At 39.1% G+C, this 19815-nt stretch overlaps 1 protein-coding gene across 4 annotated transcripts in view; it reads left to right on the top strand.

The window, feature by feature from the left end:
• KLHL32 (kelch-like family member 32) overlaps window positions 1–19815 on the top strand; it is a 230252-nt gene that overhangs the window by 197101 nt on the left and 13336 nt on the right. For all 4 annotated transcript variants that reach the window (XM_011955165.1, XM_011955164.1, XM_011955162.1 and 1 more), the window contains one exon: window positions 6092–6818. In XM_011955165.1, coding sequence (XP_011810555.1) covers window positions 6092–6818 — 727 coding nt within the window. The remainder of the gene's footprint in view (window positions 1–6091; window positions 6819–19815) is intronic.

Here is a 19815-nt window from a genome sequence, read left to right as displayed (position 1 = left end):
CACTGAATGCTGCAGTGTGGAGCCTTGTGGGCTTATAAAGGCCTTATAAGAAAGCCATAAAGATGAGATAATAAAATAGAAAACTGAAGCCTGTGATAGATAAATATGTGTGTGTATGTATGTGTGAATAAAGAAATTGATACTATTTGTTTAAGAGAATGTGAGAAATAGCCTAAAAACAGGAGTTTCCATTTATGCAACAAATATTTATAGCAAACTGTGAGTCAGCTGCTGTTCTTAGGAAATATCTGAGGATCAATTGGGTTGAAGTTGGATTAAACTGTAGTTAATGTTCCTTTTAGGAAGAAACAATTCTCCATTGTGGTCAGGTGAACTGGGTCAGGCAGGGTGCCTGAGAGACCTCCTGTTGTACGTGGAAATAACGTCCACTGTGTTGCAGGTGGTTTAGGAATTGTCTTACCTAATGGCCATGTTTCCTAAACACTCTTTTGTAATGTCCTCCTAAACTGAATCTGTCGTTTCTTTTCCACTCTTGCTGGCTTGGCTGCCAAAAAAGCTGCCTGCTCCATTTTCTTCCCGATTAAATCCTAGAATTTAGGGTGATAGGGATTTCAGTATGCCAGAATAAATAAAATAGGATAGGATTCAGCTTACCCTGAGTTGTGCTTTCTCAGTGTAATGTCATTATTTTAAAAGCCACCAGTTCCAAGAATAATCTTTTTCAAGCTTAAGCACCAAAATATACCACAAAGCTAACTGTTGTCTTTGGGTTCCATGATGCCCCAATGATAAATCAGCCTTCTTCTTGCTGTAGTCTCTAAGCTCCTTAAATGGGCTCCAGGATTCCCTCCACCAGCATGGCAGTGAATAGTGTCAGATGAAGTTCACAACACAGAGGTGATTTTGAAGTGGCCCATTGTTTTGAATTTTCTTTGCCATTTTTAAATTATTATTTGAATAAACAAGAGTTATCTGTGATTTCAGTGGGGTTTTTCCTTTAGATTCTTATGAATGTAAAAACAGAGCACAGTAATACTTTTACATTTATGTGTTTATTATTGCAAAGGCAAAAATGCAGAGTGTTTCTATGGCTTACTTTATGTTATCAGAATCAGCCATCGATTTATAGACTGTATAGAACTAAGGTCTCAAAAAATGCTACCTCATCTGTAATATTAAGCTAATTAAGTATCCTATATCATAACCTAAGCATTACTTCAACTTCATTGGATTTACACCTGCTTAAATTTAAAAAAACAGAGTGAATTTTCTCTGATAAGGCAGCAATTTACCGTAGTGGATGGAACAGTTAATATATACAGCTTCCTAAAGTAACAAAATTCATGACAGCCTGATAGGAGAATACTGTTATGAATGGAAATCTGTCCAAAGCCTTCCTATTCAAAGTGTGGTACATGGGCCAGTGGCATATGCAACGAGGAGCTTGTTGAAAGTGCAGACTCCTCATCCTCCAGTCCCCCACCTACTGAATCAGAGCCTAGATATTGACCAGAAACCCCGTGTAATTTGTGTACATGTTAAGTTTGTGGTTGGCGACAAGATAGTTAGTTGTAAATTAGATTCACCTTTGATCTGGAACAAATGTAAACCCAACAAGTAGGGATGATGTGTATAGTCTGAAAATATTAATAAATGATAAAAGTTGAAAGTTATATGAAATCTATGAGAAGTTAGAAATGTTGGAAAGAAATAAGATAAAAATATCTCAGAAAATGCAAACTAATAGTTATGCAAAAAATATTCTGTAATACATAGTATTTGGAGAAATTGAACATAGAAAACATCATGACACATATCACGTGGGATGATAGTAGACCACAAACCAGAAATTAATCAGTAATAGGTCACAGTGGTCACTGTTCCATGGCCAATTTTATTCTTTAGAGATTTTCTTAAAAGCATAGCATAGTTGAGGCTTGTGTGCTTCTCACGTAGTTAGTAACACTGTTTGCTAGAAAGATAAACCAGAGGGTGTTCAGAGATGGGCTAGAAGATTGATTATGGCATAGGAAGAACTGATTTATGAGGAGAGAGAAAAATAATTAAATGGGCAGCACTATGCTATAAAAAGAGCCTATGGAGACATGGATATTTATCTAATATCTGTAGTGCTGTTTCCCATAGAAAGAAGCAGAACTGTACGGATATAAGAATGCCAAGAAATTGGTTGCAGAGCAAAGCAATATCAGCTAGAATTACTTGATTAAATTAGGAACAATAGCAAATATAATATTTCAGAAAATTTTTCCTGGTTCCTAAGAAATGACCTTGAGCCAGATGACTTTATCCCTGAGAACTTTTGCAAACTGTGGGCAGAGTGGAAAATTATTTATCAAGTTGCTGAACAGTCTCCCCAGAAATAATTGGAACCCCATCTCTTGAAAATTCCAAGATTAGGGTAGAGAAAATCTAGGGTGTGGCATGTGGGAATTGTCTCCACTTCTGGCAGAGACCTGGTGATTGATGAGTACGGTTTTTCCATATCACTCATTTCTTTTGCAATATCTTTGATTATTGCAGATATTACCGTACATAGATAATTTTTTTTTGTCAGGTTGGTATCTTATTTAGTTAAAAATGCTACCTTCTATAAAAGCATCTGGAGCGTATCACTTGTCTGACCTCTACCGTGTCTGCCTCGTTGTCACCTAGCGACATTCCTTTTTCATTTCTCTCACTCTGTCACTCATTAAGAGATGCAATTCATGACATTGCAGAAGTGAATTCACTTCCACATTCACTTGATTCAGAAAACTAAAAAGACAAGCCCCAAATGCATCTTGACTTTTGGAACCCTTTTTCAAATAGATACAGAAACTCTGAATGTCTGAAATCATCCAGTGCCTTAGAGAATTTAGTGATTCTTTTCACTAGGATGAAAACCCAGTTTGTGTTTGCCAAGGAGCAGTGGTCTGAGAATAGGACATTTCCTTTTCCCTCCCTCAGTACACTTCCCCCCCATCCCCTAGTGAAATCTATCATATGAACAGGGAAGTCCAGAATCCTGATTCCATGGTTCAAAAAGGAAGTAAAGCACAATAAAATTGAAGCAGGATATTTTCCTTGACGTCTTTGCAGGCGGGAACTGGAGCACAGGTGATTGAGCTAGCTGGCTATTTCGGCACTGGCAGGGGCAAACTCAAAACAGGCACCTCCTGCTGTTGGTGTGGGGGTGGTTGTGGCACCTCTAAGAAGAGATGGAAATCACATTGTTCTGAATTGCTTATCTGATTGCTGGGCCAAATGCTCATTCTACTTAGTAACATTTCTGCAGTTTGTAGAAAAACCCTTAACATTATAAAATAACAGATAGGAGCCATTTCAAACCATAAAGGAAGAAAGGAAAGATACCACAGAAAAGTCTGGAGGCGGGGTTCTTAGCCAACCACCCATTAAATCTGGGACTGGGTCCAGTCCAGGGGCCTTCCAGCAACACTGAGGAGTGGCCTTGGCCAGATGCCTTCAGTTGCCCCAGGACTTTATTCTGGTCCCACATGGTGACTAAACCTCCATGAAGGGAAATAGAGCCAACATTCCTTTCACCTGAAGGAAAGAGAGAGCTGGCAGGGTTGCATCCTGTCCTCTGCAAGGGTCATAGCTCAGAGGAAAGTCTGAGGACAATAAGAGACAGATCTGCATTTTACTCACCCTTCTGATGTATCCTAGGCAGGTTCCCAGAGGAAGATCCTGGGCGGGTCCCCAGTTTCCCTGACCCCTTCATGGGCGGGAACTGGAATGTGAGTGCTGGAGCTAGCCAGCCGCTTCGGCGCCAGCAGAGGTGAACTTCACTCACTCGAACCAGCTGCACCCAACCCCTCATGGGAGGGAACATGCAGGTGAGTGGGTGCAGGACCTGGCAAGTGCTTTTGGGCACTGGCAGGAGCAAAACTCCGTGCAGGCCCCACCGCAGCATCTAGTGGGGAGTGCCTGTAGCCCCCAAAGCCCTAGAAGGAGTGTTAAAGTCTGCCCTCTTTTATCTTTGCCATCTGTGGGTGGCTTAAATATTAACAGCTCAGTGGAGGGTCACCCTCTTGGCACCTGAGTTCTTGTCTGGCATTCAGGAGGAATGAAGTCACACAAACAAGTTGAAGATGGTAAATGTGGGGGATTTTATTGCCAATGAAAGTGGCTCTCAGCAGAAAGGGGAGCTGGAAAGGAGATGGGGTGGCAAAGTAATCTTCCCCTGAAGTCTGGCCATCACCCACCAGACTCCTCTCTGAAGCTATGCTGTCAAGCCATCCCTCTGAAGTCAAGCCACTTCTCTCCAACTGTAGTGTCTGACATCTAGCTGCTGCTTCTCCTCTTGATGTTCAACTGCTTCTCCTCTCTGCTGGCTGGGTCAGGGGTTTTTATGGGTACAGGATGGGGGGTGGGGTGGGTCATGGGTGGTTTTGGAAAAGTCAACATTCGAGCATAAAACAAGAATGTATGTTCTCACTTTGGGCTGCGGTGCCAGGCTTGAGGGTGGGACCCTTACTGGGACCCACCTTCTTCTGCCCAGAATTTCCTGCCTCCTGCCCCTATCAAATTATTTAATATTCTATTTCTTTGCTTCATTTTTTTCTGCTAATTCCTTCAGACTCACATTCACATTGTCTGGGAAATCTACTTTAATGTAAGTGCTGCTAAGAATAATTCATATCAAATACGTTGACTGAGATATTAGATATACTTCATTATGCTGGTGTCTGGGAAGGTTTGCCAAACATAACTATTAAGTCACACTAATTAAAATAATTTAGGTGCTCCATAAATGAACTGTGCTTTTTTTGTTGATGATTTTTTTTTTCTTCCCCCAAGATGGAGTCTTGCTCTGTTGCCCAGGCTGGAGTACAGTGATGCAATCTCAGCTCACTACAATCTTCACCTCCCAGGTTCAAGCAATTCTCCTGCCTTAGCCTCCCAAGTAGCTGGAACTACAGGCATGTGCCACCACGCCTGGCTAATTTTTGTATTCTTAGTACAGACAGGGTTTCACCACGTTGGCCAGGCTGGTCTCGAGCCCTTGAGCTCGTGATCCGCCTGCCTCGGCCTCCCAAAGTGCTGGGATTACAGGCATGAGCTACTGTGCCTGGCCCTGATGATTTTTTTTAATTAAAAAAAAGGAGAATTTATTAAAACTAAAGCAGTATATTGTCATAACAAAATTAAACGATTGTTTATTATTTAATAATAAATGTGTAATTTTATTTATATGATTTTATTATAAATAAAATTAAACAATAATTTTTATTATTTATGACAATGTACCTTCTTTAGTTTTAAGAAATTTTCACTGCTGATATCAAAATGTTATAACTCCTTTCCTTCTTAAAAGAAATCTGAAAGGAATAAAAAGGTTAGGATTACATTCTGCTATTACGTACATATTGCAAAGATGATCTCCTCTATATTCTGTTTTTGTGAAAATGACTCTAACAAATTGCCAATATCTTACATGTGCAAATAACAACTGTCTTCAAGGTAAAAATTAATTGAGGGAAAAAAATTAATAGGTTAGAATCTTACTCTTTCTTTTATTGCTTCCTGACTGTTATACCTACTACAGGAATGTGGGGTGGGAGGGGGAGTCTTTTTTCTTTCTAAATCATTCTACTAGTGTTATATTGATTTTTTCTCAAGTACACCCTGTGGTCTCAGATGATCACATATTTTCTTACGTTACTCATATTGATACGGCACCTTGGCTTATGGGTTGACATATATTACTTGAGCTATGATGACACTGCCCACCATTGACATTTCCTGGTGGTGGGGTGTACTGAGCCTCTTATGCATGAAAAATAAGGGAACAGGCTGTTTCACAACAGTATTTTCGTTCTTTGAAAATCAATTATTGTTCACCCCAAATGATATCTGAAGCCCCCGTCAGTGTTGCTTCACATTGTTTGTTATCCCTACAGCAGTGTCTTGAGTTCTTTTGTGTCTTTGCTGATACAGAAAAAAAGTTACTCATCTGGGCATCAAAATATTCCAGTTATACTGTTTGTAAGAAAGTCTGTATTATTCCCTGCCTGGAAGAATACAGGTAACCTACCTATATGCTGTTGCTTTCTGTCTTTCTTTCTTACCTTTGTATCTCTTCTCATCTCGCTTCCCTCTGTTTCAGCTAGCTGTGAGGTGGTTGGAACACAACTGCCACTACCAGCACATGGATGAGCTCCTGCAATACATCCGCTTTGGCCTAATGGATGTGGATACTCTCCATACAGTTGCCCTGTCCCACCCCCTTGTCCAAGCAAGTGAGACTGCAACAGCCCTTGTCAACGAGGCCCTGGAATACCACCAGAGCATCTATGCACAGCCCGTCTGGCAGACTCGCAGGACCAAACCACGGTTCCAGTCAGACACTCTGTATATCATTGGTGGGAAAAAGCGTGAGGTCTGCAAGGTCAAGGAACTTCGGTACTTCAATCCTGTCGATCAGGAGAATGCTCTCATAGCCGCCATTGCCAACTGGAGTGAGCTGGCTCCCATGCCTGTGGGAAGGAGCCACCATTGTGTGGCAGTCATGGGGGACTTCCTGTTTGTGGCTGGAGGGGAAGTTGAGCATGCCAGTGGCCGGACGTGTGCCGTGAGGACTGCCTGTCGCTATGACCCCCGCAGTAATTCCTGGGCAGAAATAGCACCCATGAAAAACTGCCGGGAGCATTTTGTGCTGGGTGCCATGGAGGAATACCTCTATGCAGTTGGGGGCAGGAATGAACTGCGCCAGGTTCTGCCTACAGTTGAGCGATATTGCCCCAAGAAGAACAAATGGACTTTTGTTCAGTCCTTTGACAGATCCCTTTCATGCCATGCTGGATATGTGGCTGATGGTCTTCTTTGGATATCAGGTAGAACATACCTCACTTTGGATTTATCAAAACACACTTTCATTGTGGTATACATTTAAAAGTCAAGCTTTAATAGTGTGGCCATGTGTAATTGAAAGATTGAACCAAGCGTGCCATTTGAGCTAATTAACATTCATTTATTGAGCACCTACTCTAGAGAGCAATGTGATTGGAAATAATGTGAATTTCTGTGACTTTCTGAGTGATTAATGGAATAAAAATTCAAGGTGGAAATTGTTGGTCCATCACAACTGTTTTTTTCTACCAGACCTTCTCCTCTCAGCTCTTGATTATTCATGGATTGTATTGCACAGCTTGTGGTTTATCTAGGTCCTTTGCTTTTTCTTTCACCCCTGGCTGCCTGACTAGAGCCATTTCATCAAAGACAAGGCAAGAGAAGTAAAAGCCCAGTTAATCAATTTTTCTGGGTATAGCAATAGGTATATATCCAAATAATCACTATGCTGTGCATTGAGGGAGGGGATATAAGTTAACAAAACAAAGTTGTTGTTGTTTCAGATAGGGTCTCACTCTGTTACCCAGGCTGGAGTGCAGTGGTGCCATCTCGAATCATTGCAACCTCCACCTCTCAGGCTCAAGTGATCCTCCCACCTGAGACTTCCAAACAGCTGGGACTACAGGAAACCCAGCACCACACTCAGCTAATTTTTGTATTTTTTCTCAAGACAGGGTTTCACTACATTGCCCAGGCTGCCCTTGAACTCTTGAGCTCAAGCAATCCACCAGTCTTGGCCTCCCAAAGTGTTGGGATTACAGGCATGAGCCACTGCGCCCAGCCTAAAACAAAAAAATTTTTTTAAATGATCTGTGAATGGTAATTACTTGTGCCATTCTAACCCTTCATTCCAATTTACTCTCCCATTTTTACTGATGGTACAGTTTGAGCTCTAGTTTACCTTTCATCTCTTGAAAACCTTTTGATTATGGAAAGAGTAGGGAGACTAGACTAATCAACCCCATCTACCCACAACCCAGAATCCACAGTTAACTACTCCTTGCCAATCTTGTTTTCTCCACACCCACAGACCCTTCACACCCCTCTGGGCTGCCTTTTTGCTTATACAGAAGGAGTCTGTGAGGCATATGGCTATCAACATCACATCATCAACCTGTGTTTTCAATCTTAGTTTTGAGAAAGGGCCCAAGTGTTCTCCTTTGAAAGGTTTTTCTATCAGGAAGAGAGCTGAATTTTCTCCCAATTGGAAGATACTCGTATTGTAACCCAAATGGAGCTTGTTGGATTTCTATGTCATCAAGCACTAAGAGGAATAGAAAGGGTAAAAAACTTAAATGTTAAGAATAATCCTGATGTTTGTACTTAGAAGAAATCATTACCTTTAAGTACACCTGCAAAGGCTTCTCAGCTTTCCTCAATAATCATCTCTAGTGTTCTAACACCTGCTCTGACAAAATTCTCCCTTGCACTTCTTTAAACTAAATTCATTTGGACTTTGACTGTTTGTTCTTCTGCTGTCCTCAATAACCAGGAAGACAGTCACAGGCTCAGCTTCTCTGAGTGGTGCCTCAGTTATTGGCAACTCACTGATTTTTATTGACAGAACCTAGCTCACATCAGAGTTTAAGTGCTCAATAAATTAATGAGTGAAGTGAAGACTAGGACTAAGGAAGCAGATAGATGAAGAGGATCCAACATTTACTGGCTCTATACCAAAGAAACATTAGAAACAAGTATGTATGTTAGTATATGTAGATATATTTAAATTAAAATCTCATTTATCTAATTACTGTTCCTTTTTCTTTAAATATATATTTCAGCAGTTAATAACCATCAGGACTATATTATTTTAGCTGTGCTGAAGAAATTTCAAGCTAGGCAGCAAATAAGTCTTTGCTAATAGAAGGAACAGATCTGTACTTGTCTTGGATGGCAAAACAACGATGGGTTTATGAAATCAATGCCATTTACGTTTTCTCCCATTGAGATTCCTTCCATTAACTCATTTAGTTTCACATATTATTAAAATACTGTATTCCTAAATTTTGCACTGCATTTTCTAAGTTTTGTATGAATTTCTCATAAATATTTTAATAAATATTCCTTGTGTTTTGGCTGTAAACCTAGCTTGTAAGAGAATGCTGGGTTTTCCCTTACATTGTCTTAAAGATATCATGATTTAATACCTTCTTTAGTGAGGCCTTAAGAAAGCACAGAAGCTCCTCTTAGACTCGCTAGATCCGTTGTCCTGGTATCAAGTTGACTTCCCTCTCAATATGGGTCTACATGTTTCCTTTTTCATTTTATTAAATCTATCAACTTATTACAGATCCTTATTGCTATCTCACTTTGTTTTTCTCCTACTGTGAAAGGAAATACATTTCCTTTGTTCTTGTTTTGCACTAATATATGCTGCCTGTGTTAACCATACTTAATGAAAACAATCACAATTTTCTCAGGTTTGTTTCTCCCTACTGTGTACTTGAGATGAGAAACTCACTTTGCTGTGTACAGTACAATACCTTTAATTGGAAAGAAGAGGAAATCACCAGTGACATTTCTAATACCTTCAGTCGTCTGCCTCTTTCCTCAGGCCCAGCTTATAATAAATCAATTGTGAATCTAACCATGAATAGGGAGGGGTGACTAGATTTGCTAATGGGCCCCTTAACAAAAGTACAGGTATAGTTCACCCTGCCGTTCACTGAGTTGGGAGTGTAACCTGATTTATTGGAGCAAATGCAAATGTTTGAGGCTATTCCTTATCCTTTACCAAATAATCATGTATTTCCAATTTAATTGATGGGGCATCTTTCTGGTATTTTGCAAACTTTGCCTGAGGTGGGGGTAGTATGGATTATAGAAGGTGGGTTTTAGGGTCTTGGTTCTGTTCTCTAGAACACAGAATGAATATTTCTTTAGAGACTTGACATTTCCAGCATGCTCATTCCCTCTCCACACCTCTCCCCCATTTCATTCCATTTTGGGGTCAGGAAATCTTGAAACCTGTTTATAGTTTTTAAAGTATGACAAGCAGAAAGGAATTCAGAAAATCGTGCTGTATGTACATATCCATTAGCATTTAATTAAAGATGTTAGAGTCGAATTTTACAGGCTCCTGTAGCGTTTGACATTGTGACCCAATTCACAAGTGTTCCATACCATTCTGATTTGAAATTCACAGTATCAAAGTAAAATAAGCACTTAAATATCCTACAGTTGTATTTTTAAAATATATGCTCTCTCTTGGAAGGTATACTTTGTGAACTACTAAAAAGAACCTTTTTTGTGTGTGAGGGAAAATTAATACTTAGCTCATCTTGAAGAACAGCTTATTTTTTTCATTTTCATCAAATGATAACAAAATAAGAGGCTAACTGCAAAGTTAGTGCTTTAAAACTATAAAAATAAGACAAATGTTACTGCATTTACTCAAAAGCAGTATTAAGTGCTTTCTTGATTCTCTTGGTGAATGTCACATCCTTGTAAAGTATAGTGCTGAGTCACAGATACATGAAATTCATTTAGCAAACATACTTCCTGCCCTCTAGGAGATGGCAATCAAATAATTTTTCAGGTATTTCGTTAATGAAAGGACATTTGTTAAACCTTGTTTAACTCCCTAGAAACTATGTGTATTTTCATCTTGATTAAATTTATATGAAGTTTGCATTGCCCCATTTTAAATAACTTTAATTTATTCAAAGCTACTAATAGGACTTGGGTTTTTCTAGTATTAATTAAAATAATGTAAAATTTTATTAACATTTAAAAATATCATTGCCTTATCTTTATGCAGATATTGTTTTACTTACATCTTGAGAACTGTAGACAAAGCCGGGTGCAGTGGCTTACACCTGTAATCCCAGCACTTTGGGAGGCAGAGGAGGGCAGATCGCCTGAGGTCAGGAGTTCAAGACCAGCCTGGCCAGCATGGTGAAACCCCATCTCTACTAAAAATACAAAAATTAGATGGGTGTGGTGGCAGGTGCCTGTAATCCCAGCTACTTGGGAGGCTGAGACAGGAGACTTGCTTGAACCCGGGAGGTGGAGGTTGCAGTGAGTCGAGGTCATATCACTGCACTCCAGCCTGGGCAAGAAGAGCGAACCTGTATCTCAAAAAAAAAAAAAAAAAAAAAAGAATTGTAGACAAAATATTGGGAACTAAAAGCAGGCATGGCAGAGGCTGAGTTGTGGTACACTGAGACCACAGACTGTGGTCACACACACAAAATCTTGTGCTGCATTTTTTATCCATCATGAGATGCTGAGCTAAAGTTCAGCCTTTAGAGGTTAGCTCTCCAAGTCCTGTTCTGGGATAGTGCTGGAGCATTAAAGTAGCATATAGTAGAGGGAACAGACTTTCAAACAGGTAATTAGAGGGTGACAGCAGAAGTCTTTCCAAGGTACAAAAGTAGTGCAAAGCAGGGAGTGACTATTGCAGAAGGCATGAAAGGTAGCACCTAAAATAATTGAGGAATTATTTTAACCCTGAAGGTGCCTAACTTAGCTTCAGGTCCATTGGCTATTTTCTATTATCCATTAACTCCTCCCTGTCCTCATACTTGAACTTCATGGTCCAATCACTTCAATAATTATCTTGTCCTCTGGGAAACATGCAGTGTTTGACAAACCCAGTGATCTGCTTGGTCTGTGTCTGTACCTAGGCGGCTCCGCCTGTGGGAGGAGGACAATCAGCAGGAAGGCTTGATATGGGTATATTCTCAGCACATCACGCACAGTGGCACTCTCAGCCCTCTCTATACCCTACTGCTGCTCTCTCACGCCTTTCCTTCACTGGCTGGAACTTCTTGATTTTCCTCAGAACCCAGAGAGACTCTTCTCAGACTCAGAGAGAAGATCTTGCCTTTGGTTTCTCAGAGCAAATGTAAGTGAGATAATAGGAGGAGGAGGCAGAGAGTGTGACAAGAGAGATGGATAAGAGTTTATCTGGAAAGGGGCTAAGGGCAGAAGTTTGGTACTAAGGAAGGAGCCTGAGAATGTGGAATGGGTGGGGTCAGAGGAGGAGGAGGAGGAGTGTCACAGAAACCAAAACCGAAAAAGAAGGTGCAGTGAGAGCTGTTCAATACTGCAGGGATATTAAGGTCCAAAATATTTCCACTGCATTTTTTACTTGGGAAAATTTTAGTGAAAGCAGTTTCAGGGGATTGGAAGAAGGTGGAAACTAGAATACAGTAGTTTAAGGTATGATAGAAACGTGAGGAAATAGAAACCCCAGGTACAGATTACCTTGGCAAAAAGTTAGGATAAAGCCCGTCTTAGTCTAATACTAATGAAAAAGTGTATTATCTAAACTTCAATCCCCGAATCTGAGCTTATCAGACAACTTTCAAATTAAGAATCTGGCTTCCTGTATACATATAGGGAGAGAATGGGCTGTTTTTAGTTGTACACATATTTTAGTTCATGTAACAGCCTCATTTTTTCACTATAAATTAATAAGCATTTTGGCTTTAGGAAGAATAAAGGCGATTAAGAAGTAAAGAAAGGAAGGAAGAGGGGAGTTTGGCTGAGTAGTTAGAAGAGGAAATCCAGAGGTGAAGGAGGGATTTTTGTTTGTTTAAGGATGCAAGTGCACTAAGCATATTTGTAAATAAGAAAAGAGAGTGAAATTGAAGGTGTAGGGAGGAGGGGCATCCATTTGGCTGGTAAACGCTGAGAGCATTTCCCAGGTACCAGGAACAGTGAAGAGTCCTGAGGATACAATATTGACAACAGACACAGAGTCCTGAAAGGCAAGAGGGAGCTGGGCAGGGGTCAGGTCTTGAACTTGAGAAGGGAGGGACCCTTAAGCCTGGAGAGAAGGAGATAATTATGGGTGTGAACCTAGGTAAGCTCACAGGTGAAGGGCAGGAACCTGAGGAGTTTCTTGTAGATTGATTCAAATGAGAAACAGGTCTGTTGAGATTATGCCTGTCGGGACTAAGTAGAGGACTTGAGGAGAGTGACCTTGGAATAAGCCTCTGAGAGAAAACAGAGGGAATTAACCGGTTAAAGAAAAATAGGTGTACAGAATCCACACTAACCTTGGAAACCACAAAACTGTAGTGGCTCCGTTTTCAAATTTCTGTCGTTTTGTGGTGCTCAGCAGAGGACTGAAGAAGGCAGGTCTGTGGATTCACTCATGATGAAAGATTTTGAGACTGGAATAGTCCAGAGGATCCTCCTGGAAGGAGTTCAGCAAGCTAGGATCCCAGTTAAGTGAGATGCAAGGGCTGAAGGTTTGCTCCAGTGTGTGTTGTGGGAGTAAGGAGTAAGAGAATGCCCCTTGTTGTCGCTGGAGGCAGCCATGATATGAGGAAGCCACTTACTTGCCTGATAGAGGTTTGGAGCTGGATAACTTGGCGCATCCACTTAAAAGTTCCTAGTGAATTGGAATGTCCATGAAGAATTAAATCTTTGTTGCTTTAGATGCTAGCAACCAGTTGCCCCCAGCAGTTCCTTTTTCTTTTTTTCACTTGTGCCCCAATCTTTTCTACCCCACATCTGAAAGAGATGAAAAGAAAGCCACTGTAGTATTGAACTGAGGTGGAAACCAAACAGAAATGTAGTATTCTACAATGCTTGTTGGAGAGCTAATGATTTAAAGGAAAGAAAGCAATCAGATCACCTACGTTCTCCAAATAATTAACAAAGTTTTCATCCTAAACCGTCTTACCTGTATCCCGAAGAAGTTGTACTTTGTTTATTTACCTTCACATCAGTGCCCAGGAAATGGGGCTTGAAAAGGTTAAATGACTCCCCAGATCACACAGCTTAAACAGCTGACAGAGTTAGAATTTGAACTCTGTGTCTCTGATTCTTTAGACCATGCTTTTCCCACCAAACCACACAGGTTACCAGTTGTTTATCATGACAGTGAAGGTCTGCAAAATAGATGCTTAAATTGTAAAAAGAACTTCCAAATGGCATAAGACTGAAAGTAAATGATACACAGAAGCAGAGTGCTATCTGGAGATTTGTTTAGAATCAACAATCATTGATTGTCCTTAATAGCTTAACTGTCCGTCCTTTTCAGGGCAGAGAAGAGACACATAATGTCTCTCTGTGATTTTACGGTTCAGTTTCTAAAACATAAAATGTAAAGAGAAAGGTGATAACATGGAACTACTCTAAAATACATTGGTGTAGATTAGAAAATTGTTTTCTGAAAGGATTACGTACTATAGGAGACTAATGGCCTTTAAAATTAGTATTGTAAGTTTTGGGTTTTTTTTGTTGTCGTTGTTGTTGTTGTTTTATGTCCGAATCGTTGGCTACAGAACTCTTCTCACGGAGAGAACCGCTTTTGTTTAGACGATTCATTTGTGTCTAACTAGATGGGTCTAGTAAAAGATGGTAAACTAAATGGTGAGCTGTATTGTTCTACCAAAGAATATTTGAACGATATCATTTGCTTTATTCCCAAGAGGAAAGAGGATGGTTAAAGCTAGGCCATAGAAGTAGGGAATGGCTGAAGAACTTGGTTGATGGTGGAAGGGAGATAAAAGATCAAAGAGCTCATCAAAGCTGGGACATTAAAGACAGACAGAGGCGGCCTTGAGAGTTTGACCCTGCTGGGAATGTGCAAAAATATTTGGAGGCAGGATTTCAGCTTTCTATAGAATGAGGAATGGGGGTTAAAGTGAATATTATTGAGATTATAAAGGGCAGGTGAATCTAATTGATATCTGCATTATGGTTGATTTCACCCCCATTTTATCATTTCACTTATTAAACAATACATAATGCATACTTTGCATATTTCTGGGTCACAAGTTTGTATCTGTTTGCTCTAAATGACATAATTTATATTTTCAAATGCAGCAACCCTGCCTTTATAGGTATTTTGTAAATTAGAGACTTTGCAGGTTTTGAGTATATTAAGTACCCATCATCTGTGTGGGTTCCTCAGGTATGACAGAAATAATATGGATGCTAGTTTTAATTTAATGCATGGATTATGTATACTTCTATTCAAGATGCTAATTTAGTAGAAAGATTCTTGGCTATAATTGTTTAGTATTATAAACGTCCAGAAAATATGGACAGTCTGATGTCATATAAAAATAGATAATAAGTTTGGTTTTGCATTTATTATAAATATTCCTATGGTATTACTTTTCTCAAGGGCTAACAATGAGTGTAGTCCTCTAAACAGTGACTAATAGGAACTCGCACTTAATGGCAGGTTATTCTTTAGGTAATTACATTGTAAGCATGAAGTTTTAGTCTTTCAAGAACTGGAGAAAGTTTATGGAAGAGAGGAACTTAAACTATTAAAGAAAGAAAAGGGCCTTGGATTCTTAAAAAAAAAAAAAAACCCTGGTAATTCTGGTTATTAGAAAAAAGAATTATAAGAAATCTATTTCACACTACGCAATTCATTCATTCATTCATTCAGTATTTCACATACAGTCATCTGTATCTTTTATGGAAATGGTAAGAAATTTTTATAAACCGCTACAGGATTGTAGCAAACTTCCCTCTGTAGATTGTCTCTATGCCATGCACTCTAGTTCGTCTGAAACCTATGAGGAAGTATCATCATGTCTGTTTTGCATATGAGGAAGCTGAGGGTGGCTGTGTTAAATGGCTTCCCCAAGGATACAGTCATAGAGGACCCATGTTAATGCCACAGCCTGTCCTGAAACTCTTCCCTTAGACTAGTGTGAACCTGGCCACTGCATGTCTCCAGGACAGTTGCAGAAAACTTGAGATGGTTTTCCTCAATCCTGAATTTGCTGGCAGAATTCCAACCTGGAGCATGCTCCACCCTATGTGTGGGGATCAGTTCTTTGCATCCCACTCTGTCCTGGTTGTGCATTAGCACTGCATTACGAACCATAGGCATCTACTCCTGAAGTTTACTCTATTTAATCAACAGAGGTATTTTCTGTCGTTAAAAGAAAATTAACAGAGCCATCAGACTTGACCCAGTCTGCCCATGTACCATGAGAGCAGTTTTTCTGTATACTCTTATTTTATGAGTACTGTCAGCATTGACCAGTTGTTGCTTTTGAGTAGGATATGAGTTTGAGAGTCAGTGATCTCAGTAGCAGAGACAAAGGTTGCTTGTTTGGCAGTCGCTTGTCATCTCTCCAGTATGCACTCATCCATTTGTCACAACATTTTGTGGCGAGTTGCACAGGGAAGCTTAAGAAAAATGCTTTTCTCCTGTCTTGATGATAGAAAGCATTTCTCACTGCTGGTAGCATGGTGGTAACTTTTCATTCCTTCTGGCAGTTTTTAAAGACTTATTTGACTTTGGGGGAACCTGCAGTATATCTTTAAGTCACAGTTCAAAAGTATAAGACAAGGTTGCTCATTTTCAATTTTGGCTGAAAAGTCTTAACTTTCACTGTGGCACTTCAAAGTTAGAGAAAACTTGGTTTTAAAAATGGATGCTGATATGAGATGGCATATTTAATGACAGATGTATCTATAGAAAGCTGTTAAGATGCAGATTATCCCCCCTGGGGTGGGGGAGGGAGATCAAAACTGCCAATCTATAAAATATACTCGATAGAGGAAGGCATGGAATCTATCTTTGCAAGTGCTTTGATTGCAGGGGACAGTATAGCAGCATGTGGCATCGTAACCCAGAGCAGACAAATCAGCTTGATGACTTTCAAAGCCAGGAATACTGCTGCAGGCAAGGGTACTCCAGTCTAGGAGAAATTAAAACATATAGAGACTGTTATTAATTCCATATCTATTTTTGTATAGTCAAATCTGTATGCAAATCCTTAGCATCTCATTTCAGCAGATTAATCTAAAAGTGAAGAGTGTTATGTGAAGGGAATGTAATGATAAAGCCCTGCAAATGAGTAACACTGCTAAAGAAATGTAGGCTGCAAACTTGGATGCTTTTTTAAAATGTATTTTAGTATTGAGAGAAAAATGGTTTTTATTTATATGCTCATTTGTAAATTATTTCAATGGGGAAAGCAATAGAACCAGTTTCCAAGGTTTTTCTTTGCAATCCTGACTTGGCAAAAGTTGTAGCAGTAGGTTTGTTAGGCACCTCCTGTAGTTTAACATTCTAGAGGGAATCTATTAATATCACATAACTGGGACTTTAATTTTTACTCCCAACTAGTAACTTAATATCTCATTTCTAAACATTGTCATGTGAGTGAAAATTTGTATGTAAGGGTAAAGAATCTAATTACTGAGTGCAGATTAAGAAGAAAATGTATTATAGATGCACTTGTGGAAGATAGTAAATAATAGTTCTGAAAAGCATGGAGATAAATTGTATGCCCTGCTTGAGAGAGGGGATGTAATAGCTACATTCTAATCCATTGCTTGTATGTTTAATCCATAATGGGCAGAGTCTGATACATAGAGTAGTGTAAGTATTTTCAAATAGTGTCATAAAACAGATAGTTTACTGCAGTAGATATTAATTCTATCCCATATTTCTAAAACAAGTAGAGAAACTTTTGAAGTCTTTAAATGATGGGTGGAGCTTTGCCCTCTGTTCCCTTTCAGTTAGAGAAGTGATTGTAGGCAAGCTGGACATTAATCTGGTGGTTATGGCCCAGATCAAAAGCACTAGCAATTATTTTAACCCTGAAGACTTGTGAAGTCTCAAGAGATTAAATTATTCTTGTGTGGTTATGCTGAGAAAGAATTATTGAACATTCTGTTTTTAATCACACAAGAAAGGGAAGGTTGGGAGTAAAAGCAAACACAACTCTATATTTTGACACACATCCTGACTATATAGGCATTTCAGCCTCAGCTTTCTTAAGTGTGTTTTCCTTTCCTCTAATTTCATTTTTAAAATGAGATGTTCGATGAGAAATCCAGAGAAGACTTTCTTTGAGGGCAGGAAGCTCATGTCCGTGTTCTTTGTGGATTTCTCTGCAGACAAAGCTTTTGTTGATCTTTAAAATCTTAAATCTTCAAGCTCCTGAGAGAATTTTAGAAATAGTCCACTAGTTAATAATAGCCAAAGCCAATTATATGAAAGATATAATCTCCTTCCTGGGGTCGAGTGAGATAGTAATGATTGTCCTGGATAGGTTCCTTCTACTTTATGTATCCATTAGTTTTGATTGATTATTCCAGCTCAGTTAAGGATTAGACACTAATCCTCTGGATTCTCATTGACTTGACTCCTAGCCATGTAGTTGATGGTGGTTTCCTATTCAAAGTATTTGAACTGTCAAAGCAAAAACTGCACCAGATAAGGTTAAACAGAGAAAGAAGACTTTATTCAAGACTATTGCAATAGGAGAGAGTGATCAGAATACAGTTTGAAACCAATTCTATTAAGCAAAGTTTTTAAGAGGAGGGTTTCTAAGCACTGGGATGATTTAGTAGAAAAGTACTGAAGAACACTTTGAGGGAGCTTGATTAATGGATATGTTGTACCCATGCAGTTATTTCTGAGTTGAAAATTTTGGTCTCTGTGATTAGGCCATCTGTGTTTGGTGCTAATTGGTGCCTATCAAAGTTAGGGTCCTTGGGAGACTGAGGTTGCAGTGAGCCGAGGTTGCGCTATTGCACTCCAGCCTGGGCAACAAGAGCGAGACTGTTTCAAAAAAAAAAAAAAAAAGTTACTGTCCTACCTTCCCACAGAGGCTGGGATATAGGGGACTATCTTCCTTGATGATTACATTTCAAAGGAATGGCTCTCTGGACCTTAAGGAAGATATTATTGGGTTGTAAAATTGGCAAGCAGCTTTTAAAATGATTTACATCTGAAAGAGGGAGAGAAAGAAATTATGATTACAAGTTTTCTAAAGTAAGTAATCTAAGAAAAGGGAGGTCAAGGGGCCTAGAGTCAGGAAGCAGCCTTTTTAAGTTTAGTCAAGCTAGGGGAATGTTAAGGCCATCTTGGTCAGTATTTTTACAGTATATGTTTTTTAAATTCAAAAAATTCCATTAAGAAACTATTTTTAGTTTGGCTTAATTTTATATCTTTGTTGAAAAATTAGGTGCTTCTTTGTGATACTTATTAAAATAAGAGTTTTATTCATTTTACACCAGTGCCTAGAACTATGTGTAAGGCAGTATTTCTAAAGATAGATTTCTTTGGTCCCATATCCTTGATATTTTATTATCTAACATTTAATGTCTACTGGTGATATTTTCTTACTATGCTGTTTTACGTATTTTTTTAGAGTTTTTCCACTTAATGGTAAAACTTAAAGCAAAATGTGTAACTTCTGGGTTTTACAGGGCTCAGTATACACTACAAGTATGAAAAGAAGTATGAGGACAAATAAGAGAAACTTAGCTGGAAGTGTGATGATTTTTTTAGTGGTTCTTGATTAGATGGGTCTCAAGTCTCTTAGACCTTAGCGGTTGTCAAGAGGGCTTCAAAAGGGTTGATGACAATAGCAATTGCACTGAAGAGCCCTAGATCTGTGCTGCCCAATGTGGTAGCCATTAGCCACATGTGGCTTATTGAATCCTTGAAACATGGCTAATCTGTATTGAGATGCGTTGTGTCAAATAGACACTGGCTTTTGAAGACTTACTATGAAAAAAAAATATGAAATATATAAAAAATCTTAATATTTTTTTGTTGATTTCATGTTGAAATGATAATTGTGGCTATATTGGGGTACATAAAATTTATTAAATTTAATTTCACTGTTTCTTTTTACTTTTTATGTGGCTACTGGAAAATTTATCATTGCATATGTGACTTGCATATGTGGCTCTTATTATATTCTATTGGACAGCACTGGCTTTAGATCTTTTTTTGATAAGTAATATCAAGAGATATCAAGATATCACTGTGTTAAGAGTACAGAGGTCCGAGCTTTAAAATTGACAATTTAGTGAAGGACAAGAATTTTCCATTTAACTATGTCCCTGGCATAAATTGTATAGAGATTTATCTGTGTGTACTATGTTCACTCTCACTCCCTAATACTTTGTCCCTCATTCTGGCCATGCAGAACAGCTTGTCAGAATTGGGGTCCTCTTGGTAATGTCAGCATACTTGTTGCTTGCTCTTAACTGGATTGCTTCTGAAATGTTTCTTGAAAATGAAAC

The sequence above is a fragment of the Colobus angolensis genome, unplaced genomic scaffold, assembly GCF_000951035.1.
Source record: "Colobus angolensis palliatus isolate OR3802 unplaced genomic scaffold, Cang.pa_1.0 Scaffold398, whole genome shotgun sequence".
Classification (NCBI taxonomy): Eukaryota; Metazoa; Chordata; class Mammalia; order Primates; family Cercopithecidae; genus Colobus; species Colobus angolensis.
Note: the sequence above shows the minus strand (reverse complement) of the source record. Positions and strands in the feature narration are given on the sequence as shown.